We start from the raw sequence: 23,751 nt of genomic DNA, 5'->3' as shown, positions 1-23,751 counted from the left end.
CGCTAAAATGCACCCAGATGAAGTCAGATGGAGAGAGAGAGAGGGAGAGACCTCAACACACACCACCACTGCAATGCCAAGAAACACCTGCACATTTGTAAGGAACTTTATTAGCCTGTACAAGGTATAGTAGGATTGGGGCGGGGCCTTGTATCTGCAGTATTTCATCAGGGAGAGAGCTGAGAAAATAATACCACCCTGAGAAGGCTCTGTAGGCCTTTGTCTGTCTGTGACAGTCAAGTTCAGTCAAGTCTAAAAGACAGAGAGGGAGGGGGTGTCACCCAGTGTTTACTTTACCTCAGGGTCTGAGGACTGAGCATTAGGTGCCCAGGTGCTGCTCAGGTAGCTTCTGCTTAGTCAGACATAAAAACTTCACATAAACTTCACCCAAACGCCAATCACCCAATGCAGTTGTAACTGAGTATATGCTGTGTTTCAGAAAAATGTAGAATTCACAGCATGGACAAGCCTTCAACGGGTTGAAAGCATTTTTGGTTGAAAACTGATCTCTGCTTCAGCCAACCGTATCTTGCCGAATGACAGTTGAGTGGAATACAGCGATACCGATTACACCCTCAATCTGACATCAAAAATGTAGAGCACTACATTGTCATTTGCAAGTAACAAATTACTGTTTGCTTCCTCTTAAGTATTAGAATTTGATTGATCCAAAAACTTTGCAATTTGCTCTCCCACTCCATCCCTCTAAGTTTTTCCATCATACTGGTACGCCAATTACTCTCAACGTACCGTATATTGTTCGACCTTCTGTATAAACTGCTTATGTCGAGGCTGTTGAAACTAGGCCATGTCTTGTTAACACCGTATTTATCAGCCAAAGTGACAAATAAACACAAAACAGTAGTATTAAGTATGTCAAGTGAAGTACGTCATTTAGCATTTCTTAAAGAACATCTATTGAGCTCTCAGCAACACATGGTCTCATTAGCATTATTCAGCAATGGAGTGTATTAAGGTGTGATGGTCTAAGAGGCCAAGAGAGTGCAGACCTGGTAGGTTTCTCTGTCTTTCTTTAGTGAACGTTTCCACTTGATAAAGAACCCCAAAAACATTCTACATCCATCAGTAATTATGGGGTAACAATTATGTTGTTGATTAAGGCCACTGGTTCCCACATTTTTTTTTTTTTTTGTAATTTCCTCAGACTTTACATGCCTGCCATATCCACTTACAGACAAAGAACAGCCATAGATTCCTAAAATACCCTAGATACCCATAATAAATTAAATTTACATGATTTATGCAATGTCTTCCAAATATATATATTTTTCAAGGTTCATAGTCGCATGTCTTACATATTTCCAACTTAACTACATAGGCTGGGTCAGAGAGAGAAAATGTGGGAAGGGCTAGTAAAAGGCAAACATAGCAACATTATTAAGCCACAATACGTTTTTAAATAGGAGTGTTCAGTGGAAAAAACTCCAACACAGTTTCAGCAGTAACACAACAGTAACATAACAAAATACTTACCATGCTGTCACAAGTAAAGCAGTATTACTTCTGAAATGTACTGCGTTTCTGTAGTATGTGACTTTTCAGTAGTAATGAGTCTAACATTGCTAGTGATCCCCTGAGTGCCTGGGTGGCTGCCAGCCAAGCATTAACCCAGACCAGACTCACTAATTGCTGCGTGTTCAACTAACAACACATAAAACACTAATCTATACCACAGCCACCGAGACAAACACACTTTATGGACTACATATTGAAGCAGAAGATCGTTTCCAACCTGTTCCAATTGAAAACAGCAGCTGATTTATGGCCAGGCTTGACTTCAATTTATCTGAGGTTTTGCACTTTTGGGTAAAATGTTTCATGATAGAAAAGTCATTTCAAATAGTATTTTAACCAAGATCTACTAGACAAATACAGGAAGGAAACAGGGGCTACACATATTTTCATGATGGTGACATTCAAGAGTATTACCTGTGTTTCGACATGTCCATGCTGTAGCTACGATAACAACTTGAACTTCTCTATCCCGTCTGCACTATCTGTCGCTGCCAGGCTGGATTTTTTTACACATAGACCGAAGAACTAAATGTTCATCTTCTTGTTGTCAGCTGAGGCTTCATTTACAAAACAAATAGAACAATCAAGGCAAAAGACACTTAGGGCCTGAGGAGAGCTCTTACTTCAATGAAGCACAGTCCCCGTCACGCGAGGCATAAACATTAATAAACACATATGTTCCCATTTACCCTCTAAAGACACACACACGCGTGTGCATGCATGCACACACGTGGTGTGCGCACATACACACACTCACAGGCCCGAGCTTTGAGAGAGCAGATTTATTTATGGGGTAGAAGAGGGTTTGCCGGGATATGTGCAAGTCTGGAAAATAAAGCCACGCTATTTCTGGCAATTGGAGACTGCTGAGTGCTTAGATCATTATTTAGAACCAGCTGCAGAGTCGGCTGTGGAGATGTGTGTCAGGGGGGCAGGAGCACTACAAAGTCAAGATTTACTGAAGCCTTGTAAAAAACAGGCAAGGGAGCACGCGACTTACCCTCGCATGCCTCGACTGGGTTATGCTCTCTAAAAAAAAGAGACATATTAGACACAAACAAACACGGGCATGCGGATAAGCACGCACGCACAGTTGGGGTTGAAAACAGGCAGCTCAGAGCTACATTATACAAAGCCTCACTGCGCTCATACAGCACTCATCTGTCTACACGTCATTCACCTTGTAGATATTCCTGAGAGAGCCTCAGCACATGCAAGCCTCAGGGCTACACAGACAGACACAGACAGACACAAACAGAGAAGGATGGCCTTGTAGATACTGAGGATAATATTACTAGAACATTCAGGAGAACACAGGTCATCTGACCCTGGCTGCCTGCTCTTCCAAGCTTCCCGCTTCCTGAAGTAATAATATGCAACATTTTAAAGAAATGTCCGTTTACACAATAGTGATTTAGTCTATAGTCAGTTCATGAAAGCTTTTACATTTGCTGCCCTAAACACCCGGTGTCTGGCAGCTCTTTCCCGGGAAAAATCCAAGGAAAAAGACGTCACAGTACTGGACACACTGTTTGATTGACAAGACGATTGGGGAAGTGCAGTGCAGAAACACCACAGCAATGACAGCTTAGGACCAAAGATACTTCCAGAATCAAAATAAAAAAGAGGATCTTGCGGCTTACCACTTTAACCTCTCCCTCTCCCTTGGCCCTACTCAGTGGGCACTGACAGCACCCTCCCACTGTCTCTGCAGCCTGTCGGGGCTGCTAACTTTAGAGGCTGATTAATGTTTCTGAGGGGGGTGGACAAACACACGGGCTGCATGCCACAGCACAAGGAAACTGGACCTGTCCACTTTCTCTCTCACTTCCTCACCCTTTGGTGGCGTTCCAGGGCGTCAACAGTACTGAAATCAGCCTGCACAGCATAGATTCATACAGCAATCCTAGTCATGTCAACACTGATTGATCTGATGTGCAGAGCAGTTTCACCAGAACAGGTGAACTGGAACTCAACCTCAGTTAACCATTGCACAATGCAATGTAAACTGCATACAGATCTACAAACACACACCTCGATGACCCCTACTAGACCATTCTAATAAAAGCCAGCTGCCCTGTCATCCATTCATTGGCCTGTATACACATTACAGACAGCTGTGAGAGATAGGAACTGTGTGTTTACCTGAGCTGCCACAGAGATAGCTTATCAATGTTGATCATCACAAAAACAAATTTGAGAAAGTCGGATGAGGAGAAAAAAAAAAAAAAATCACTCTCTCACTCCTGGCAAGTGGCTGTTGTAACAAGTAATGTCACATTCAAAAAAGGGAGTAAGAAGAGAGAAAAGAGGGAGCAGAAGCCTAAAGTCAAGTAAATATGAATTGTTTTGAGCCTGTTTCACACCACACACTGAGTTCCATCTGACAAGCTTTTGCTGAGTCTCGTAGTCTCTCTGCTGGTAGCCTAGCCCCAAACCCAGAAAGGCACTCTGGGGGCAGCTGCATGTTCCAGTGGTTTTGGCTGGCCACCGCCTCATGTCACCACAGCGCACACACACACACCCTTACATTGCACACACACACACACACACACACACCATTACAGCTCACTCAGTCCAGCAGCCAGTCGGCGTGAGCCACAACTGGGTGTGGAGCGTGGCCTGCTTCCTTTACTGTGTCCTCATATTCAACTCTGACTGGGCCTGGACAACCTGGAGACTGCCAGGAGTGGAAAGAGTACGAACCAATCATCCTCATGTAGAAGTACTGTTACTTTGCTGAAATTTTACTTGAGTAGAAGTGAAATTATTTGGTTTAATAATCTACTTAAGTAAAAGTGAAAAGTAGCTCATTTATAATGTACTCAGTGTCTGTTTTTTTATTTTTAAATAACTCGAATAATTAAACTTGAAAAAGCATGAAACAATATGATTCATGCAACAGGATTACGTTTGGCCAGTTTCTGATGCAATGTTTATGGACAGCCTACAAAAATCTATACTGTATTTAAAATGTAGCAAAGTACAATACTACTAAAAACCCTCAAAAAGTACAAGTACACAAACAAGCTACTTGATTATATAAACAACAGTAACTGTAATTTGCTACTTCCACCGTTAGAGTTTGTACAGCTGCTGAAGGCATTGAAGAGTGTGGCCTGCCCAGGGAGATGGAGGGAGGAGACTATTCCAGAAAGACAAAATCAGAAAACACTACAAGGTAAACATATGACAGCAAAGCTAAAAGGACTGTCCCAATATGGTGCAACTACTGTATGTCTTACACTGCAATATCTCTCAATATAAATGGCAATATATGTGACAAAACAAAAGAACTATGCAGTGTTTCACTCAAACGCTTTAAACACTTTAAGAGGCTGACAAAGTGTTGTGAAGCACCAAGCATCAGCACTTAAACGCTGTAGTAAAGACAGGCTTTAGTCAGCTCTAACCACCATGGAGTAGGTCACAGTGGGGTCTGAGCATGCTCCTGCCCAGCTGTGTTTATTTCTTAACCAGGAGCCAATCGCCTTGCAGTAGTGCATGCTGTCTGCCTTTTGGCCCACTGACATACTGTGGTAATCTAAACAGACAGGCTGACCCAGAGGAGTGAATGGAAGACCCTAGAGAGGAGGTTGTATAGTGTCCCACGTTGCTAAGAGGGGAACAAGCTGGACCTCAAAGAATAAAGTTAAACAACTGACGCCAATCCTATCCATCAATGTGACACAGGTGAGTTCTGCCCAACCGGCATTTCAGATCAACAGGCCGATAGCTACACATCAGCAAGCTCCATGGGAAAACTACTGACTCTAAGGGTGATTTAAAAAAAAAAAAAAAAAAGGATTCCATGCCAGCTGATTTCCTCTTTAATAAAACCTGCTGCGCCTTTAAGCAGTTTATCAGTCTGAACACCCTTCTGAATACAGCTTTTCCCAGACACGGACTACAAATGAGCTGCTCTCAGTGGAGTGTGACCAATCCAGGTGGTGCACAATGCTATTTACAAGACATGTTGGCAGGGCTAAGGGCCTCAAAACAGACCTTCACATTAAACCCTGTGGTTTTTTTAGAGACGTGCGCACACAGAATTGATTTTACAACACCGCTTATACAGGCCGCTCCACGACAATTAACTAACCGATTCAGGGGAGGAAAGTGGAGGAGGCGCGCCGTTTGGTATCATTAGGAACTCATTATGGCTTTACACTGGGCCAACCATGCTGAGAGATGCTGAGAAGGGCTGCAGAAGGTACTGGACTGTTAACATTTAATGACTGCTTATGGATGATCAGCTGACAAACAAATAGGCGCTCTGTATCGGTGCATTCGGTGTGTCCAGCATTGCTGCTGACCAAAGGAAAGGCAGTACCTCTACTGGGTATAGATAAATAGACCCAGGCATTGTGTTAGGGGAGCGCGCCAAAGCCGGCCCCACCGTCACAAAGCGCTCTCTGTGGTTTCAGAGGAACAGCCGTTGGCTTGGGGGTGAGCCAGTGGGCCCCCCTCCAGCCAGTAGGTCTCGCCCCAGGACGCACAGAGGCTTGGACCCGATGTTCTGGGAACGCAATAGGCTCGGCCTGTTTGGTATGGCTGAGCAGAAGCGCCGAGCCAAACCTCTTCATACCAAGAGCTATGTGGGGCAGCGGACTAAAGCAGGGACATCTAGATGGGAGAAAATGGGATTTGTAGTTGACCTCAGCACACGCATCTTTGATTAACAGAGCATATTAATGCCTCAGGATGAAAGTACGGAGATAATCAGAGGTCGCAGTGCTTAAGCTCTAAGCTCTGAGAAAGCACCGTGGTCTCTGTGCTGCTGGTTTTCCTCTTTCACACGTCTCTGTGCAAAACACTTCATGCTACATTTGTCTCATCCTGAACATTCACTTCAATTTTCATTCCTGCACACCAGTCACTCCAACCCTCTCTGGTCCTAAACCGTTCCAAGACAAGCATCATACCGAGACAAGCCCTTCCGAGGAAGACGCACAATAAAACTTGAGCTGAACATTTGAACAACTCCTCTGCAGCTGCTCTCCTAAGCTTCTTTACGGGAGCTTGTCCAGCAGCCCTGCAGGTGAGCATTTCAGCTTACTCAGAAGATCAAAAACTGTTTGAGGGTGTGCCAAACTACCAAGACACACCCAGAACAGGTATGGGGAAAAGTGTGTCAACAATGTTTGATTACTTTGAATTATAACCCACAACATGCAGCATACCTGAAGGATTTACAGCCTGTTTAATGTAACATCCCAAACACGTTGTATTCTCATTCACTTAAATGCTGAGGGAGATGTGGTGACCCAATAGCTACAGATCACTGCCTCACTGATTACAAGCACATATTTAATAAATCAACCTATGCAATCAAAGACTCGGATGCCATCAAGGATTACCTCTTGCTCTCAACAGCTGAAATCAAAGACATAGCTCATATCAAGACAAACATTGCTTCAGTTAGACAATCTGTTGGCATTTCTACCTGAGCAGAGGATGCCCTTGTGTCGGGCGCAGGAGAAGTCGTCGCACTCGCAGAAGCTGCCGTAGATCTTGCCGAACTCCGACTCGTAGCACAGACACTGGTTGCAGCTGCACTCCCCTCGCCCGCTGCACACCTGCTTGCCCTCGGCTTCGCGGCAGGCGCTGAGGTACATGCTGCCCGCCTCGCCCTCCTGGCACTCGCAGCGGGCGCCCAGGTAGCCCGGCTCACAGTGACAGGTCCCGCAGTTATAGGTACCTGCGAGGGGGAAGTCCACGTCAATCAATTGGAGAAGTGATTATTGATTTAAATGCATACATGGCTTACTCTGTCCGCAAACGTTCTGCAGGATCATTCAGCAACTCATGTCCAAAAGGTATACTGTATATCTATTGTTTTGAGCCTTCTGGCCATTGTAGTGTTCAACAATTCTTAAAACTTTCAAAGTATTTCTAATAAGAAAGTTGTATCAGCCGTAGACCAGTTCTGTTTTACACTTACCATGTTTTAGATTTTCCCAGAAACTCGTTTAAATCTCTCACTAAGTGGATGACAATACACAGAAAGAATTTTATGTATTCCAACCAAAGAAAGTAGTCGGTTTAAGTGTTTACAAGGCTATTACCCACAAATAATCTGCTATTGAACGGATTCTCAAAGGTTTATACCACCCACTGAGCAAAATGTAATTTGGAATGGGGTAGTCTATTCTGATTGGGCTATTATTCTCATTATTAATGGGATATTAGGCCCCATGTGAATCCAGCTAAAATGTCTGGAAATGAATGTAAAAACTGAATCCAAGTTGAGCTCCAACCCTGTTACCTATGGAGCTGCAGATGCTGCTGTTGGCCTGCGCTGTCCGGCTGCAGCCGCAGTCACACTGGTAATCCACAGCCACCTCCAGACGGTCCTTGAAGCCCACCGGCTTGATGGTGAAGCTCTGGTCCGTGCCGCGGGGGGGGCAGCTCCTCGCCTCCACACTCACGTTGAACGACACCTATAGGAAGACAACAGGTGTGGCAGCGGGTTTTAGATACACCAGTCAGCTATGGAGTAACAAATGGTACTGATGCAAAAAGGATAGACAGAGATCAGAGTTTTAAACAGACAGTAGCAGTATCTGTACAGCCTCAGAACCAGAAAATCATCCTTTGTTTCCATATCTCTCAACGAACTGATCCCACCCCATCATCATCATCATCATCATCTTTTTTTTAATTTCATTTTTGATTATTGGATATAATTTAGGACAAACTTGGTGATTATATCCAATTTTGTACATTAGCTTGGGTTTGTATTACCATCCCCTCTACTTTTTTTCTCCTTTCTTTCCCCCTTATATTTTTTCTTCATTATTTTTGTCATTTGTTATTTACTTTCATCATCATTAATTAAATTTTCAATTCAATTCAATGAGCGTTATTGGCATTAAATGATTAAGAATTAAGAAACAATACTGCCAATATATAATACAATTATATAATTCAAAACAGCATTTAAAATCATAAATAATGTTACGTTACAACAGGTCACTAATATAAAGTGACAGTAGTTTATATACTGTATGGACTATATAGAGTGACAACATTATCTTTATTATTCTTCATTATTCTATGCATATGTGCTGCTAATTATATTATTCTTTGTTTTCCATTGTAATTGCTTCATTGTGTGAATTAATCCTTGCTTCCCGTTACTAAGGCGGCTGCTAATGGGGATCCTGGTAAGTCTTTACATTTAGCCCAACACACACACCACTCCTACAAAAGCTTGGCAGCTAGACTGCGGATGTGAACTGTGCATGACCCATTGTTATGTTTACACATGTGGCCTGAACTCACCCAAGGAAAAGTTTACAGCGCACAGTTGATGTGGATTTGACTCGCAACCAATTGAGGGAGATGACACGAGACCAACACCCATTTAGTTGCTGTGAGGAAGGAAGTCTTAAGAAGAAGAGAAACCCAACCCTCTCTGTTCTGGCCTGTTCCAACATGAGCAGGGCCCGATTGGTATTTTCCTCACTCCTCTGAACTAAGTCACAGCAACCATCCTCAACGCTGTCTGTCCACAGTAGAGCTCAGGGTTTTTTCTTGGTTTGTTGGTGCGACAGATAAACTGATGCTGCTATAAATCTGCATAATTGACTGTAATGCATATGTCAGTTTCACTTCAACGGCTCCTGTGTAAACCTATTCCAAAGTCCCAAAAGCAAAAACGCAAGATTTACAACTTTGAAACTAGGGTATCTGGTCTTAACGACTGCCTATAAAATACATGGGAAAAACAACAACATTCACATAACAATATACAAATCTAAAACAAGTAGCATGAACACTGAGGGAAGAAACAGCTGTAGAAATAATTCTGGAGGTCAAGGAGTCTCGTAAGCTTGACTATTCTCATCCATCTTGGCTGTGTGTCCCCTCGGACAGTCAGAAATCCACAGGGTTGCAGGGGAGGCGACATTCTGTGCTTTGAAGCTCCCACTAGAAGCTCTTGGCCCTCAGCAAGACAAACTTAAGGCTCAGACCCAAAGCAAATATTACACCCTCGCAGCCACTGTCAGACCTGCTGATCTTGGCCACAACAGCTGTGTGTATTGATCTGGATCTTCTAAGGAGAGAGCATCCCCTTGTCACTCAATGTACAGTCAAGCTGCCCGTTTCTAGACTTATCAAATATTATTTTCCCATCTCCTCTCCCTTCACTCTCTCTTTGGGATTTGAGATAGAGAGTTGAGGGGAGAGGGGAGCAGAGGTCAGCGACTCTTGCTGGGTGAAATCTCTGTTTTCTGCTGTGTGAAAGTTGACAACAATCACATTCTCCTCTTCAAAGAAAGATATCACTGATTATTTATAGTGCAAGAAGGTAGCACAAATTAAGTATTGATGAACTTGCATGAATCCAACATGGCTCCATATGTGTGGTGCTGTTGGGACTTGGGAGTTTCCTCAGACCAACACACAACACAAGTAAGCTCATTCAGAATACAGCAAGAGTCTGCGTAACATGCTAGCGAAGGAGGGTCCATGCTTTCCTTTCCGCCTGCAAACCTCCTCCTGCAAACCTCCTCCACTACAATGTGGGCAACTTAACGAGTTAACAAGGGACACAATTGGATTTACTGTAAATGTGAGTCATGAGGAGGCCAGTCCACCCAATCATGTGGCTCGTTAGGACAACTATGAAGTTGTGGAGTAACAGAGGGGGGAAAAACTAGCGGGAATTTGCTGCGAGGGAATGGGAGGGAGTAGGAGTGGAGAACGTGGGGGAAGAAGGGAGAGAAGAGCGAGGAGACGATACATCTCAGCTCAACCTAATGAGAGAATTCCTCACTGCTTACCTGGGTCAATGAGTAATGTAATTCAAATTCAGAGACCGAGAGAGTGGGAATGTGGGAAATCAGATCAGGGAGGGAAAAGAGGCACACAGTTACTAGGCTGTGTTATGGTATGATGTAAGAGGTGGGACAGCTGAAACTGATTGGTAGACGGCTGAATAACATTCACAAATCTTCATAGCACATGTACATACAAAACACATGGTATGCAAGCAGGCAACAACTCTGATAGAAACATTTTCTGTCTCCCAAAGACAAATTCTAAAATCTTAGGAGATTCTCGTGACCCAAGGGGGCTTTCCTAATGACAGAATGATTGTTACCATGGAAAAATAATTTGGATGATGGAATTCTTATGACTGCCTGGAATTCAAGTAACGAGGACATAGTCCATGGAGAATGTCAAACAAAAGGGCACGTAATCTAATTCAAATGCTTCTGGTTTGTTTGGACAAAATTTCTTCAAAAAGACGTGGTACGTTCGCGCAGACTTGGCTTCATTCATATGCATGAGCCTATTCAGTAGTCATGCCGTTCTGAGAGCGCTGCAGTGAAAAGGATGCTGGCTCAACTTTATACACTCCAGCTAGCAGCTCTCCTCTCGCTCTTTTATTTCTTTCACGGCTTGCGGTTTCACAAACCTCCTCCTGCCTACTTTGTGTGCAGGGTCATTGAGATGCAGCATCAGGCTCCATGGCAAGCCCACAGAGACACAGTGACTGACACCTGGGCTTCGGCCTGTGCCATGTCCTCAGTACAGAGTGGGAAGCTTGGCACCCAGTGGACAGTGCCACAAATGTGCCTCTCCCCCCTCCCTTTCCCTGCTGAGGACAAAAAACAAGAGCCCATCACCCAAGCTCTCGAGATGGTCCATTCACTGCCTCCGTCACCTCCCTCCTCCACCACCCATTCCCATCCTAACATTGTCCCACACAAATAAAGACGCTGGGAGGGAGGCACGGGGGGGGGGGGGGGTTTGGGAGAAGAATTCTACAGGGTTGGGGCTCACTGCATGGTGGCATGTACAAAGTAGCCCCTCGCTAGCATTTTCAATGGATCCCAAACTCAATACAAATCTTCTTTGAGACCGGTATAGAATATAAGGGGACCGCTGGAGGGGTTTGGACCGTGCAAAATTCAAAGCAATTAAGACGTGCAATCATCCCGCGTCACCTGACCTTTGTTTTTGTTCACTGAGACAAAAGGGGAGAATGCCATTCCAATGGGGTAAATGCCGCTAACATGTTGGACATAGGCCCAAGTAACAGCCGTGGAAAAAAACACTAGTCTTCTACCATTCAATTTATCATTCCCCTCCACGACGCATACTCTCACTGAAAGCGCTCTTCTAAGTGCCACTGCTCCTGTGTTCTCTCTGCCTCATCCATCAGAGCAGCATCCAAAATTGCTACTCTGAAGTTAAGAAAAGCAGAACTGATGCCCAGCTTCAGAGCCCACAGAGGCCAAGTCTTTATCATTTAGATACCCACTGCTGTCCTGGCCTTTCCAGGCCCCTTGTGGGTCTGGCCTCATCTAGGACTACCTTTCTGAAAATGACCAGCGTCTGGCTCAACACTACATTCATTACAACACAGTCACATTCCCAGACAGAGACAGAGACAGAGACAGAGAGAGAGAGAGAAAAAGAGAGCAGTGGGAACTCCAAAGATCACCAGGCAAAGGACAAAACCCTGAGATATCTCTAGGGACAATGAGTGAGAGTTGAAGCATTTCTCATCGCTGTATATTCTCTGTTGATTGAATCCAGCCGAGAAGTGCCAGAGCAAATATTCCCTTAGGAATGAACAGTCTCTGCCAAGAAACTTGTGTGATGGTGACCTTTCCTGCTTAGAGAAAAAGTATCATCTGCCCAAAAATGTACCTAAAATAAATCTGTCTGAAGCAAATAAAGCACAAATAACACAAGCAACACAAACAAGCAGAGATTTACCACCTACAGAAAAATAAAGGGAAATTGGTACAGCTAGAGTGACTATGTGGGCTGCATAAGACTTGTGTCCTGGAGTAAACTGTCTATCCAAGATGACTTAGCACTCTCAGAAACTCAGTCAGTCCGGGTGATTTTCATTACGCTGTGGCTAAAGTTCTTCACAGGTGCCAAAAATGTCTCTTTGGTAACAGTGGAGGACGATATAAACCTCCCCTCCCCCTCTCTCACCCAGTGCAGTTTGATTTCATCAAACAGGACCTCCACTCTAAGATTCAAAGGTCACATGGCGTTCGTCCCAGGCTGCCAAGTCACAACTTGCTTTCTTTAGTCATTGGCTGTCATTGGATGAATAGCAGAGCAGAAGGAGCACAGCCTGCTAAAGCTTATTGCAGATATACACCCGATAGTGAATCTGTCCACAGTCTAAGATTACGATCTCGATTCAGAATACCATTTAGCAAAATGTGTTCATGGAACAACTGATTAATTCAAAAACCGGCATCTTGAAGACAACATAATAATCCAATCATCTCTCCTATTGAGTAGAGATTTGTGGAGACTGGATAGTTAAAATAAAAATGGGTGTATAGCTGAACGCAAGCATGTGGCTAAAATATTCAAGATTTTCCAGAGCCTATGAGATGAGTAAAATATTCAGAATTTGACTGAAGGAGTGAAGGCGGAAGAGCAGAAGAGGCCTGAGGGACTCACAGTGTCTCCTATCTTCAGATCAGCACACTTCCTGAGGCCCGGCAGCGGCTGTCCGTCCTGGCAGGTGGCGGTGAAGGAAAGACTGATGTCCTCCGGTTGGTCCCACACCGTCATCTCCACTTGGGAACGGATGTTCTGAGAGAGATAAAGAGGAAGTCAGACACAGAGTTTGTTGGTGTATTATTAGAGAGTTAGGGATCACTTTTTTGCATTGCTCCAACAAAAATTGGCCAGTTTTCTATGACATTAAAAATGCAGCAAATCCATCCAATCCTCAACGATTTCCAGCGGTTGCCAATCTGCATGTAAAATCCTTCCAAAGTCCTGAAACTAGAGCCACGTTAACATGCTACCCACTCAGCAATCTATATCTATTGAAACCACCTCTGACTGCCTTTGCATGGCTGTTACTCAATCTATTTGAGTAACAGAGTGGAATAGAGTAAAACATGAAGGAATGCATTGCATTTGTTAGGCAGATTTCTACAATTAATCTCGCCTTTTCTAATCTTTACCCAAAACCACAGGGCCTGGGCATGGATGCAGATTGTGTGTGTGTGTGTGTGTGTGTGTGTGTGTGTGTGTGTGTGTGTGTGTGTGAGAGAGAGAGAGAGAGAGAGAGAGATGTGCTGCATGCCAGCTGCATCTGGGTCTGTGCAACATGTGCAGACCTAAATGTGTAGTCATTTGTGCATATTCACTGCTACACAACTGTGACAAGGATAAATCAGAATCGTAATTGATGCACATGGATAAGCATGCCCTCACTCTCACTCCCTCTCTGTCTCTCACACACACACACACACTTACTCACTTCACTGACCCTTAATACAATCACAGCAAGCTGACAGTGTTTCTGCTACAATCAAAATTTATGAAAAAGAGATGGTTATGCAACGTAACCTCACGGTGTTTGGTGAAGCCTATATAGCCAACAGCCCCAGTGTGGTGAATCTAATGTGGCAGCTGGAATGTTAATAAGGTCATGAGTCACCACACTTCATTCTAGCTCCATCCCACACACTGAATATGTCAAGTCTTTGTTTGACACAAGCTACAGAGGATACGGTGTCCTTACGCCATGGGTAAAAACAAGTTGTTGTTCTTCATAACTGAGGCAAGGAAAAAGCTGGACAGGCAAAACCCACACAGTTAGAGAAACATTTAGGGAAAAGTTGACTAAATGCAGAAAATTCTTTGGTTTCAAAGAGCACAGAAAAACAAATTCTTTCTTCCTCGCCTCCTGAGAAAAATGCTCTGGCGATGGTAATCATATGAATGTCAGCCTTCAGTTTAGCAGCCAGAGAAAGGCGACTGTGACAGAGCAGCAAATAATGTGATAGTTTACATAGAGACTTATTAGTGTGTCTGTGTCCATTACCAACGCCCAACTTTATTCTGGAGTCCAAACTTAGATTTCATGGTTTTACTGATTACTTTTAAGGCTCAGCTAGGTTGGACATTTTTACAAACAGGCTTTTTATTGTTTATATTATCATATTAAAGCACTTTGTGACAACTGTTTTGGAAAGAAATATATACTTTATACATATATTTATGTGATAATTGTTTATTCATGATTAATACTATTATATTTTAGTAGACATGAATTGAAGAATAGCTGTATTGCAGAGTTCAGAAAGCTCAGGGAGTAACAAAAATATCTCAATCCCCAAAATAAATTTCCCAAGTCAACAAATCTATCAAAATAAATAGGAGAAACTAAAACCTGTTGCGCAATGTGTGTTTGGTTTGTACCTCCATGCCTGACTTTTGGATTAGATTATATCACGTTTGCAATACGGAAGAAGAATATAGGACACCCCCCTGCACCCCCAACCCGTCCCACCAGAACAGCCAGATCTCTTCCCTGACCCTGCTGGAATCCATTTCCTGTATGATGTGGAGCAGCAGGGGACTGAATTGGGCCCATAAACCTGGACCGTTATCAAAGTGCTACAATGGTGTTGGTGCAGTCTGACTCCTTCTGGCAAGAAAAGGATGACCTATCTCATCCTTAAGCAATGCTAAATAGCTGAACCTCAACTTCCCTTCTCAATTCTCGTTTTTTAGATACATTCTGTGACAAATGTGTTTCTGTCGCGGTGTGATGTGGCCTCCTCCTCCCCGCAAAAAAACATATCACAGATTGGAGTTTTAGTTCTACAAACATTTGTTGGAGGCAGAGCTGCGCTGCAGGCAGAAAATCTCATTGGTTGAGTTAAACCTCAGTGGGACATGCCAAAGAACCAGTTTTTTGCTTAGTGCAAATTAGCAAACTGGCAAACTTGAATGGCAAAGAAGTATCTTTAGTCAAAACATAAATAAAAAATATAAATGGCAATGACTTTTTTCTTCATTCATTCATACTATGGCATTCATGATATTAGAAGGTCAGCAGGCTAGCTAACTAGCTTGAACTTGGAAGGTCAGCTAGGCTAACTAGCTAACCTTGTTAACGTTGTATGGCTAAATTGCTTTTTTCCCCCAGCAAGAGCACTAGGCTTCATAATATTAGCTAGCTCCTCTCTTGCCCCTTATCACTGGGCTTTAGTTTAACATTACTTAGCCAGAAAAACTGTTTCTGAGGTTTATCTCAACCAACGTATTTCTGCCTCAGAGAAATGTTTGTATAACTAAAACTCCAATCTGTCCCAAAGTCACCTGCTCAAATTGTCTCACAGCAGAAGGGCTTAAAGGCTTAGGCTCTTTTTACTACGGCCCCCGTTTATAGCTTTCTTTCTCAATATCTCTCTCTCGCACCTTGACTCACACACACACACACACACACACACACACACAGATAAACTCTCCCGCCTCTCACACACAGACACTCACCCTCCCTCCTTACACTCAAGCACAGATCTCCTTTACTTACATTGTAGGCATTGATGATAAGCTGAATAATATTCTTAGAGTCCTGGTCCAGGATTTCTACTGTAGTTCCAGGTATCAGTGCAGTAAAATTCTTCATAAAGACATAAAATAACAAGAGATATCATTAGTTCATATTAAAATGTCTCGGAAGAGGAATAGCGAGGATAAAAAAGCAAAATGAAATTACCTTATAAATGACGTACAGCCGCTTGGTTACCGCAAAGATAAGATAGATGTTATTTTCTGCCAGTTTCTCCCCCAGGAGGGCCAGAGAGGGATAGTCCTATAGAGAGAGAGAGACATGGTGGGGGGCATTATGGGTATTTTATCACATGAACAAAGCTCCCACCTCCCTGTCAGGAAGTTAGTGAAAGGAAGTCATTGCTCTTCTGATCCCAGTGTTGTGTTTACATTACACTCCCTGCTCTCTCTTTTTTTTTACACCAAGAGTGAAGGCTTGGTCTGAAAACAACCTCAGAATTTCAGATTGCTGTGTGTTGGTGTAGTTACTGAGATTTCCTTTTCAAACGGACCCTGAGAAATACTAAATTGAAGTACCAGTCCAACTGTCTCACAACAAGCAGAAACAAGGCAGTGTGCTCCACACACAGCAAGGGAAACCAGCTCAACTTGTTTAGGCATTACAGGGCAAAAGTTCAATCCAAGCATGTATTCAAATTCACTTGCTGTATAGTATCATTTCTCTGCTGTAGCTCTCATATGATGCAACATGGCCATACTATAGCAGGTCAAACAGAGTCTGTGGATTAGTCTTTGGAAATGATGTAGTGGTTTTAGAGGAAAATACCAGATAAATAGAAGATTTTTAATGCAATTCATTTTGACATTACTTTGTGCTCTACGTGGGAGTGCAGTGCAATCCACATGATGCCGATCAGGTTTTTACAGCATTAGCCCTTTGTCTTCTTCAAACACTGTAGGTATTATTATGTGTGAAAGGCTCTCTTTGATTCAGTTCTGTCTCCTTAGTAGCTATGTAGTAGCTGGCAGCCCAATGATTAGAGAAGCAAGATTTAGACCATGAGGTCACTGGTTTGAAAATACGTGCCGAGGATATTCTCTTCCTTACCACAGACCTGCTCTTGAGCAATGTACTCACAAGCCCACAGTGCTATAATCTGGTTTTACTGGGCAGCTCCCAGGTGTGGAAGTGTGGATTTGTGCAATCCTCCTTGCCTCTGCAACTGCTGCTAATAAGAGCATGCTTCTACTCAACTTGTCTGGCTAAATAAGGATTTAAAAAATTGCCTCACTTCACTTCAACTTAAGTCTCTTAAGTCTTTCTTTGGTCCAAAGACTGAAATAGCTAACCTAAGCAAATTGGGCATGAAGAAAGTTCTCAAATCATGTTATTTAGGCTTGGATAAGAGCCAAGTGGAGGCAGAAACCCTCAAAAGCTCCGCATACCATCTTATGAAACTTATGAAACTTAACCCACGTCATCAAAGGAGGCGACAGGCTCAACATATCAGCTATGTTTTTAAGTCATCCCTCTAAAGCAAACATCTCTAATTCCAAAGTCCAGTCCTGAGTGGATTCAATAAGGAACAGTACCTCAACCTTATTGAACAATGCCAACATGGCAAAGCAAGCATGAGAACACGTAATGAGAAAGAGTCACGCAGTCAAATACAGGTTTCAGGTTTCTTGGGGGAGCGTGTGGCTGCAGGGTGAATTTGCTGCTACAAGATCTGCGATAATTCCCTTTTAGGTTCAAATTTCAAAAACGAGTAGCTAGTATAAAATTCACCCAAAACTAACAGGACCGGCAGCTTGTATCGCCCTTCTTACCATCGTAGTGGAAGCGCTGTATTCGTTCTTGTCGTTGAGGTGGCACTGCCCGTCGTGGGGCTGGACCAGGCCTCCCAGCTTGCCGTCCAGAGCGAGGTGAGGCACGTCGTCTGTGGTGAACACCAGCAGGTGGTAGGCCTCCTTCCTCCAGCCTATCCTCTCCTGTTTGGAGGGTACAGTGGGTTAGGACACAGAGGAGATGACTTTTGGGGTCCCTGTTGCTTCATGACAAACTGTGCAGGTTCAAAATACAATCGTGTTGCTTTTATTTTGGTGTGGTTATTTACAGTACGTGGAAGAAGTACATGGAATATCGTCTTAAAAGTCAGTACAGTCAATATCTGTGAGGCAAGTAATACTGCAAGACTATGAAAGAATAAGCATGCAGCTTGAATTAAAAAGAGCTTTCATAAAGGCATCCCTATGACAGATAAAAAATAATACATCAACACATTAAACTGATAGATGGATTTATATTCTGGGCTCCGTAGCCAATCATCACTTCATTCAGAATCCATTCCGGATACGTTATCGCTTTCCACAAGCTTGAGCACCACTGATACAAACAAGCAGACAAAAACTACAGAGAGAGTGTAAGAGCAGCCAGAGCTTTCTCCAGCAGGCCCGGGCCAGGTCATTATCAATGGGGAAACAGAGGGGGACAATAGGCGGTGGCAGAGTGAGCATTAGAGAGTGCTGACTAATGCACGACCCTAAACAAACATAACCTTTCAACCAGTGACAGAGGCATGAAGGCAGCCATTTGTAATTCCTTTGTCCATTATATGCCACTTACAGTATACAATAGAGCTGTGGGCTCGTCTATCATACAGAAGCCTCTTTGAAGAAGAACCATAGCAGTGACTGTGTCATTCAGCCGTGGCAGTACAGAAAATAGGTTGTGTGAGAAGGTTTAATTTCACATGTAGGCCTGCCAAGGAACAATGACCGTTTCCTGTTGTTGAGGGCATTGGAGGGAAACAACTTGCTCTCAAGGAAACAAGCAGTGTTAAGCTTACGGAGGAATTATGTGCATTAAAAAGTCAGCTTTAATGATGCCACCCAACATTGCATCCGGTCTGATAATCACATTCTATGCTATGATGATGATGTTTAACTAAATTTCAAGATCAACGGAGCCTCCTGGTTTTGAATCTAGAAGATTATTTATCACATTGTCTGCATATAGCATTCTCCTCAATGCAATGTCTATGTGGATCTGTGCTAGCTTGGCTCTTGTTAATAAAGCAGAAGAAGCTAATGAACTAGCCTTCTGTTTTACCTCCCAACAAGCAAATTATTATATGCATTAAACAGGATGGTGACTATTTTAAGTTACATCCATGCTGAAATAACCTTCACATCTAACGGCTGATTAGGATTTACTCTGAATGAAATAAGAATAGCCAACATCAATCAAGCCTTGGGCCCGCCCCAGCCCAGCCTCCTAACCAGTGAGCGTTTGAAACAGTGCAGTTACAGTAAATTACAAGGCAGGAGCTAGTTGGAAGGAGTCATTCTCTTCCTGCAGAAAACAATTAAACTGGGAGAGGAAAGCAGGGATAGGACTGGGCCTGCCGGTGACTCGTCCTCATGTTTAACCAGCTGCACCAGACTGCACTTCCTGTCTATCCCCCCTGGTGCTTTTAATTAACAAGCAAATAGGCCAGCCGCTCATCACGGGTAGATCCCAGTAGTCCAACAGTGGCTTTCCTCCCTGTCTAACCCTAAACATGGGGCGGTCACTAGCTACAGTCAAGTCAAAGTTCATTTAAAGTGCGCGTTCAAAGAATCTCAATAGGTTGCTCAACAGTAGATGGATGTAACTCAGTATTAGGACAAATAGGAGATTAAGAAACAAGAAGAAATTCAGTCAGATGAATGGGATGCACTTTGCCTGACTGACAGCTCACCTTACAGACGGCGGCCTGCAGGATGGCGTCGAACCCGCCCTCTGGTGCGTCCCGGTTGCGAGACACCATCTGCTTCTGCACCTCCTCGTTGAAACGGTCCACCTTGTCCGTCAGCGAGAGGAGGTGGCGGAAATCGAACGAGGGGACGCAGTTGGGGAACAGCTTGTATCTGTGGAGGGTGACACATGCAGAGATCCAGACAGTCACCTCAAGGCCATGTCTAAAGCAGCAAAAAGCTTGTTTGTTTTCTATTGTTTTGGTCTGTATTTAAGCCATTTGTTGCTCTGTAAAGCACCATGTGACAAACCCTTTTTGAACAAAAAACATTATAAAGTTGACGATTTGTGGGGATAATGAATTGTAAAACATCTGAAACATCTCCAACAATTTTAGAAGCTGCATTCTTTTAAGGGTCACTGAGTGTTAACTTTGCTTTGATAATAGCTCGTTCTTTCAAATAATAAGGTCATTCTTCAAGACCTAATGCTAATTATGATGAATGAAGGCTAAATCGTTTCTCCAAAAAATGCTGACATGCCACTTTCAAGCATACTAACCTTAACTGCTGTGTACCCTGGCTGAATGTAAATGTAATCACATCTAAATATAGTAGTAAGTAGTAGACCATTCTCTCTTCTTGTATAAAAGGGATGAGCATTGGCAGAGGTGAACTGGGGAGCGTAGGGGTCAACATATTATCTGTCCCTTTAACATTTCCCTGCCATGTATGTTTGACTAACACACACACACACACACACACACACACACATGTGCATGCACACAACCCAAGCCATAACCTAGTTGGGAAGTGATGCGCGATGGCGGGCAGTAAGTTGGTGCAGAGTAATCTCACCTCCAGGGCGAATATGGTGTGCGGCTGCTTTTCACCCTCTATCTATTCTGTTTCCTTTCAGCTTGCCCTCATCAGCAACCCTGAGCATCAACAACACACACACACACACACACACACGCACACACACTCACACACACTCACACACATGCAGCGTGGATGGAGAGTGGCCATTTTGAAGAACTGCTTCTTCACTGTGCCTTATCAAATATGAAAAACAATGAACCACGCATTCTTGCAGCTGGAGAATATCTTGCTGTACATCAATTCATGAATGGTCAAAAATAGAACTTGTGGGCTTGGAGTAAATTATTGATTTCCCTTTCTCATACTGTTGGCTCATTTAAGTTTCAACAGCAAACAGTTTTCCCATTCAGTCTCACATAAATCTGTTTTTGGTAGCTGCACTACAATACTTATTATTTCCATTAATCCTATACCACACTTACATAACCACAATATCAATCCACCAATGTGAATTTTAATCCAAAAGCCATCAAAGCACACTCCCGATCCAAGCATGCTGTAAATTCCTGCTCCCCCTACGCACCCATTGCACGGATTCTCCTGGTACTTGGGTGCTGTGTAGGAGAAGGGGGACATGTTCTTGTCCACAAAGGAACCGAAGCCCAGCCGGAAGTTGCTGGTGAGCTTGCCCATCTCCTGGGCCAGCTTGGTGCCCAGGTTGCGGATGGTGTCCAGGTCGTCCTTCATGGAAAGAGAGAGGTCCATCAGGTAGTAGAGGTCCACTGGGTAGTCCTCCACCAGCCGCACCTGCAGCTCAAACGACGTCTGGTCACCTGGACGGATGAGGGGGGAGAAACGGAGTAGCTGCTTTACTCAGTCAACACAAGGGTGGTTGACCATGAGTCTATGGGTTTACATTATAGTAGACTCATTATATACCTGGCCGCAGGCTGAGAGAGATCTTCTGAGGCATGATCTGGTTGACGCCGTACTGGGTCGGCCCGGACCCTTTAGAACTCAGCGGTTTGTTCTTCAGGACTGAGATGCTGCTGGTGGGGAACTCGATGAACCGCGCCTCGCAGCCCCTCTTCTGCAGGTTTTGGCTGAAATCACAGCGCGACGTCAGCGTCCGCCCCCTCCCGAAGTCCTGTAGGATTGAAACCCAAGAAACGATGAAGGGTCAAGCTGCAATCGTGCACGTTGGCTACAATCATCTGTGAAAATCTTTGGGGTTTGTCACTAGACTGTTAGGAGGTCCTACTAGCACCCATCAGTGCCGAGGCTCTGCAGGAAGATAAAACTCTTACATCTCTCTCATTTGAACTGAAAAGGTCACCCAGGGCTGAGGATACACTCCAGCATGCAGTGTAACTGGAGTTCACCCCTTCCCTTCCCTTCCCTTCCACCATGCAACACTGCACCTATCGCTCTTAGCAGTAATGTGTCAGGTGAGCTATGGTGAGCGGCTACCTCTTGTGCGCACCAGGCGCAACTGGGGTGGATGAGGAGGCATTCTTCACAGGATGTAGCACTGCCACTCATACACATGTTGAGACCTGGGAAGAGCATGGGACAGATCACAGGCAGCAATGAGAACAGCACTGACAGGACCCCAATGAAAAATCACTATAGTATTCCTATTGGGACTTAAAGTGTGTCTGTAGCACTCAATAGTACCTTTTTTATATTTTCATCTCCTAACATCACTATAATATTCCTATAATATAGGGACTTTGAGTTTTGCTGTAGTATGTGTATAGGCTAGTACACTTCTAAATTTATTATAGGATTACTAGGTCTTTTTCAGGAAGGGGGAATTTGACTGTGTGACACTTGTTTCATAAATAAAAATATACCTCCAACTTCACATAGTCAGCTCCACAATGCAATAAAACGTTATTAAACACAAAGAAACAACCAAATGCGGTCTTGTGTTGTCTCTCTCCCTCCATGTGGCTCCATGGTTTATGGCTGCTGTAACAACAGCTGAACCAGTGCTGACACACAGCAGCCTGGAGCGTGTGTGCACAATCAAAATACTGGGTCACTGGGGTGAATTGATGTTGCAAAAACAGGCTGATAGCAGATTCTAGAAAACACATTGCAGCAACAGTCTTGCTTTTATTCCAACCTCTGGCTTTATCCTACCTCGAACACTGTGCATGAATATTTCCAGAAGCATGCAGCACATCCAAATCCCCGGGGTCCACATGACGGCACGGCACTTGGCGTGTTTAGGAGTCTAAATAGTGGATTTGTCTTTATCTCTCTTTGAAGATGACACCGATTTGTTACTTTCCAGTCCGACTTCTTACTGGATTCAGTCCTCTTGGCCGGTGCAAACCACAGGAGTGAAGCGCAGTTTGACCATCTCAACTCCACTCCAACGCGCTTATTCCGGCCTCATCATAAAGGCTCCATGTAAACCAAATAGACAACTTTCCATTCTTTTAAAGTAGTATCCCGCAAGTGAGCGCTCCTCTCTCTCTCTCACACACACACACACACACGGTCCTGTTTATTGCCTTGTTGAAGTGAAGTCCCAGTGTTTGGACGCCTCTGCAGCCTTCCACGTCCCTACTCGTTCACCCATAGCTGACACTAATCCCGACTCCACAACTTCTCCATCGACTTCATATCACTTTTCGGTCCGATACGTCCAGATTCCCCTGTACACATGAACGTGAAGAGTACAAAATACACAAACGCACACAACTCCACGCCAGCGAGTCTTATTGATTTTCCCCCACCAAGTTTGTGTTGCGCTCGGCCGGGCTCTCTGGTTTGCGTCCCAGTTGGAGTCTCCGCCTATTCCCAACTAGGGGGAGGAAAGGATTACCATTAACCCTTTCATTGCTAGTTGACTAACACTGTTGACACCCATGCAGCGGACACATACAGCAGTGGTTCCCAATGTGGGGTCCAGGAACCAGCAGGGGTCCCAGGCAAAATGAGGAATAATTTAATTTCCCTGTTTATTATGACAGTCAATGGAGGTTGGCACAGTGAGGGAATAAACAAGGGTAACTGTTTTGATAACAGGTTTCTCTCTCCCAATTGTGGTTATCATCCCAACTACAGAATGGACAGCTACTATATGCTATGTATTCAATACTTAAGCATAGCCAAGTATAAAAATAGTCTGTCCTCATGAGAAAAGCTCATCAAATGAGGGTTAATGGGATACTGTGCATCCACTTGGGGGTCCGTGACATGAAAAAGTATGGGAACCCCTGACCTAAACAACAACGCCTATGCTTCCACATCAGTAAAATTAAATTTACAAACTATAGTGAAAACTGTGACTCAGTCCCTGGTGAACATGTGCTTTTGAACAATAAATAC

At 43.9% G+C, this 23,751-nt stretch overlaps 1 protein-coding gene across 1 annotated transcript in view; it reads right to left on the bottom strand.

The window, feature by feature from the left end:
- The window catches only part of itgb5 (integrin, beta 5), a 41,304-nt gene extending 18,154 nt beyond the window's left edge, over positions 1-23,150 (bottom strand). The window contains exons 1-11 of the mRNA XM_071919564.2: positions 22,555-23,150; positions 21,877-21,962; positions 21,346-21,553; positions 20,990-21,239; positions 19,590-19,758; positions 17,677-17,838; positions 16,052-16,147; positions 15,866-15,955; positions 12,988-13,122; positions 7,805-7,979; positions 6,983-7,237 (exon numbers count right to left, since the gene is read on the bottom strand). Coding sequence (XP_071775665.1) covers positions 6,983-7,237; positions 7,805-7,979; positions 12,988-13,122; positions 15,866-15,955; positions 16,052-16,147; positions 17,677-17,838; positions 19,590-19,758; positions 20,990-21,239; positions 21,346-21,553; positions 21,877-21,962; positions 22,555-22,618 — 1,690 coding nt within the window. The 5' untranslated portion in view covers positions 22,619-23,150. The remainder of the gene's footprint in view (positions 1-6,982; positions 7,238-7,804; positions 7,980-12,987; positions 13,123-15,865; positions 15,956-16,051; positions 16,148-17,676; positions 17,839-19,589; positions 19,759-20,989; positions 21,240-21,345; positions 21,554-21,876; positions 21,963-22,554) is intronic.
- Between the last annotated feature and the right edge of the window lie 601 nt (positions 23,151-23,751).

The sequence above is a fragment of the Centroberyx gerrardi genome, chromosome 10 (assembly GCF_048128805.1).
Source record: "Centroberyx gerrardi isolate f3 chromosome 10, fCenGer3.hap1.cur.20231027, whole genome shotgun sequence".
NCBI classification, from domain to species: Eukaryota; Metazoa; Chordata; class Actinopteri; order Beryciformes; family Berycidae; genus Centroberyx; species Centroberyx gerrardi.
Note: the sequence above shows the minus strand (reverse complement) of the source record. Positions and strands in the feature narration are given on the sequence as shown.